The sequence below is a fragment of the Cibotium barometz genome, chromosome 12, assembly GCF_041138505.1.
Source record: "Cibotium barometz isolate CiBa-2024 chromosome 12, ASM4113850v1, whole genome shotgun sequence".
In the NCBI taxonomy this organism is placed as follows: Eukaryota; Viridiplantae; Streptophyta; class Polypodiopsida; order Cyatheales; family Cibotiaceae; genus Cibotium; species Cibotium barometz.
The window spans coordinates 13,304,705-13,308,023 of record NC_141057.1 but is presented as its reverse complement, the minus strand read 5'-3'; the positions used below and the strand labels follow the sequence as shown (position 1 = coordinate 13,308,023).

The 3,319-nt window shown below is 52.0% G+C and overlaps 1 protein-coding gene across 1 annotated transcript; it reads right to left on the bottom strand.

Annotated features, from left to right (window-relative positions):
• Nucleotides 1-800: 800 nt before the first annotated feature.
• Nucleotides 801-2,883, bottom strand: LOC147633079 (cocosin 1-like). The gene is made up of 5 exons (XM_086805789.1): nt 2,464-2,883; nt 2,177-2,373; nt 1,694-2,089; nt 1,351-1,568; nt 801-1,259 (listed from the first exon to the last, which is right to left on the bottom strand). Exons 1-5 carry the CDS (start codon nt 2,858-2,860, stop codon nt 968-970), a joined length of 1,500 nt encoding a protein of 499 aa, XP_086661915.1. The 5' UTR covers nt 2,861-2,883; the 3' UTR covers nt 801-967.
• Between the last annotated feature and the right edge of the window lie 436 nt (nt 2,884-3,319).

The window sequence follows — 3,319 nt, the reverse complement described above, 5'->3', positions numbered from 1 at the left end:
TTCGAGTTGTTTTAAGAGAAAGTAGTTAGAAGAGTAGGAGAGAGAGAGAGAGAGAGAGAGAGAGAGAGAGAGAGAGAGAGAGGGGGGGGGGGGGGGGGCAACTATCGAGTTCGAGAGAGTAGAGAGACTAAGAGATCAGCGTTGAGGAAAGATGAGTTTTGAGACAAAAAAGGGTGTTAAAGAGAGTTGGCTATGGCTAGAGAGAGAGAGAGAGAGAGAGAGAGAGAGAGAGAGAGAGAGAGAGAGAGAGAGAGAGAGAGAAAGAGAGAGAGAGAGAGAGAGGTTATACAACGAATGAAGCTGAAAGTGGTTACAAGAGAAGCTCCCATGGGGAGCGATCTATGTATCCGTTTGGGAACACCAATGGAACAATAGCAAATTGTTGTTCGGATTCGAGCCTATCGTGTTGCCGAACTATGTCGAGAGTCCTCAACTTTGAACCCTAGCCGAATAACACGAATAATTGGCACGAATCATGAGTTGGTTACGATCAGTGTTTTAGAAAGAGCGAGTGAGTTGAGGGGGTAGAAAAGAGAGTTCTTAAAAAAGAGGTATTTTGTTTTATTGAGCCTTTTTTAAGGGAAAAAGGGGGGGGAGTAGAATTAGAATAAACAAAAAAAAACGTTTTGAAAAGAGCGAGATAGAGAATAATCGGCGCGTTCGTATTTTTAAAACGAAAGCTTGCAAATCCTGACGTTAAGGTCTCCATTGTTATTCGTGCAATGGCAACAGTCTCACGCTTTGATTTTGCGAGCTCTTAAGTGGACTTTGCAAGAGAACCTTGTTTTTTAAGCGGACTAAAATAGTAAAAACCTTGAACGAGAAAAGGGAAGTTAACTTCAGCTGAAAACCTCAGCGCTCGATATATACATTTTTATTGGAAGGGAAAAAGGGAAACTCTTCGAAGACTTGCGGGCTTATTTATTTACATCACCACATAAACAACGTGGGCAACCTACCGCCTCCTTTAAAGTACTTGAAGTGAAGCCACTGCCCAAGCCGGCAGATCCTCATGTCGGCGGCGCCTCCGCTCCTCCTCCTCCCTCTTGCGGCGGCGCTCCTGCTCCTGCTGCTCCTCGCGGCGGCGCTTATGCTCCTCCTCCTCCTTCCTCTCCCGGCGGCGCGGAGGGAAGATGACCTCTTGGTCCCGCCCAAGCTCCATTAGCATGCCTTCTTCCACGTTGAAGGCTGCAGCGACCACCTGCTTGGGGATGCCCCTATAGACGGAGTTCCTGCCGGCCAGGAAGGTGGTGGAGGGCCTGCAATGTGCATGCAAAGAGAAACGTGTAAGACTGATCGATCGACTTCGAAACTACCTATTCAGATGGAAGGTGTACTAAGTACTATTACCAATCAGAGGTAAGGAGGTTGATCCACTCGAGCCCTTGATCGCCTGCAATCTTGAGCGAGGGGAAGAACTGTGGGATGACCAGCAGCGTACCCTCGTGCACGTCTTCGTCGAACACGGTCTGCCCGTCTCCGCTGGCCACCTGGATACGCCCGTTGCCCCGCGTGATATAGAGGAGCTGGTGCGCGTTGCGCACGAAGGACGGGGCGCACATGGCGTTCTGGTGCAATGGAGGCGCCATCAAAAGAAAATTACGTGAAAAAGATGGCATATTATTCATGCATATATATATATATATATATATATATATATATAGATATATTCAAAGCTAGCTAGCGATTTCACCTTTTCAAGAGAGACCCTGACTGCGCTGAAGCCGACTTGGCGGAGCGCGGGCAGCTTGTGGTGGTTGACGATGTTGAGCCAGCCGCCGTCCCGAACGAAAAGGTCCGGGCGCTCGGGCCTGATGCTGTACTTAAGCTCTTCAAAGTAGAAGCTCCTGGGCGGGCGCTCGCGGAAATTCTCTTCTAGTTCTGCCTCTTCTGAAGATCTCCTCTCGCGGGGCGGCTCCGGGAACTGGATTTTCTGTTGGGCCTTGACAATACCAGCGTCGTTCTGGCTCTCCAGGAGAGACTGCACGGTTTTCTGGTCCACCCCCCAGGCGGTGGACAGCGTGTCCCGACTGAAACCGTGCAGTAAGGATCCGAACTTGGATTGCTTGCTCCCGGCGAGTCCGAATTGCTAGTGTTCGTGAAAACCAGGTCAGCTAGTGCTGGAGTATGGAGTAGCCCATGCACAAATATAAGCACAAAGAGATGGGCGGCTTACGTGGAAGCGGCCGGGGTTGGCCCCGAACGTGGTGTCGCCGGCGCAGAGCACGCGGTGGCGCTCATTGCCGTCGTTGTACCACCAGTAGACGGTTCCCTTGGGTAGGGCAATGACGTCTCCTTTCTCCACCCTCCGGACATATGTTCGCCGGAACTCGCTCTGCGCCCCCGGGATGACGGCACCCATCCGCCCACGCCCTGCAACAACAGCAGCAGCTTTGCGGGTTAAGCTGGCTATATACAACACAACAGTGGCTCACAACAGTCAAACCATTCACGACCGTGGACCTTCTATCACGTATGCGATCTTGTCAGCGTCGGTATACTGAGGCACCAGCAGACCATCTTGTTCGAGCTCCAGCTCCCCGATTCCCACGTGGGTGTTGCGGATTGCGTCGATCTCCTCGCTCCACACCCGGAATCTACCACCTTCTGACCGTAGGATCTCGCGAGGCTCGCCTAGCTCGATCTCAAACTTTCCGCCTTCGCGCTTCTCCTCTTCATGGCGACGCTGGCCACGCCCCCTCTCCCTCTCACGCTCTTGCTCTCGGTGTTCCCTCTCCCTCTCACTCTCCTTGCTACCCAGCCTCTCCCTCGACTCATCACGATGTCGAGCCCACGAGCTGCTCAAAGAGGCCAGCAGCAGCACCACCAACAAACACAACACTGCAGTACCGCGCTTCATGATCGATGATAAACAAAAGTAAAACCTACTGCCGACTGACGAATCGTGAGACGTCTACCAGAGCCTTTTATAGATTTGAGGGATGGTGCTACCTTAACGAGTTTGGAAACTGCAGCTGACTGCCACTTCCCCGCCCTGACTCGCCCACCTTATGCGGCATACTCGAAGCCGCGCGTGAGTGTCGAGGCCTGCCTCTGCCGCCACGTTCAAGTGCAACTTGCTCCATTAGGCGCGGCTTCGAGTCGAGGCCTGCCTCTGCCGCCACGTTCCAGTGCAAGTTGCTCCATTAGGAAAGATGTGGTGATCCGCCCTCGTGATCTTCGAGACTACGCCCCTGTGCATCCTTACATTCACCAAAGAACACGTGGAGGATGCACACACATGAATTTTAAAAAATAAAACTTGTATACACGTGCAGTAATGTGATGTGTGAGGTTGGTCATTGTGCATGCTAGGGAA

What these genes read in the sequence shown, in the direction of transcription:
- LOC147633079 (XM_086805789.1), bottom strand. Translation starts at nt 2,860, where the DNA reads ATGAAGCGCGGTACTGCAGTGTTGTGTTTGTTGGTGGTGCTGCTGCTG. An exon ending in CCAACCCCGGCCGCTTCCAC is followed by an intron (nt 2,090 to 2,176) that starts GTAAGCCGCCCA and finishes CACGAACACTAG; the next exon opens with CAATTCGGACTCGCCGGGAG. An exon ending in TCAGGGTCTCTCTTGAAAAG is followed by an intron (nt 1,569 to 1,693) that starts GTGAAATCGCTA and finishes CCATTGCACCAG; the next exon opens with AACGCCATGTGCGCCCCGTC.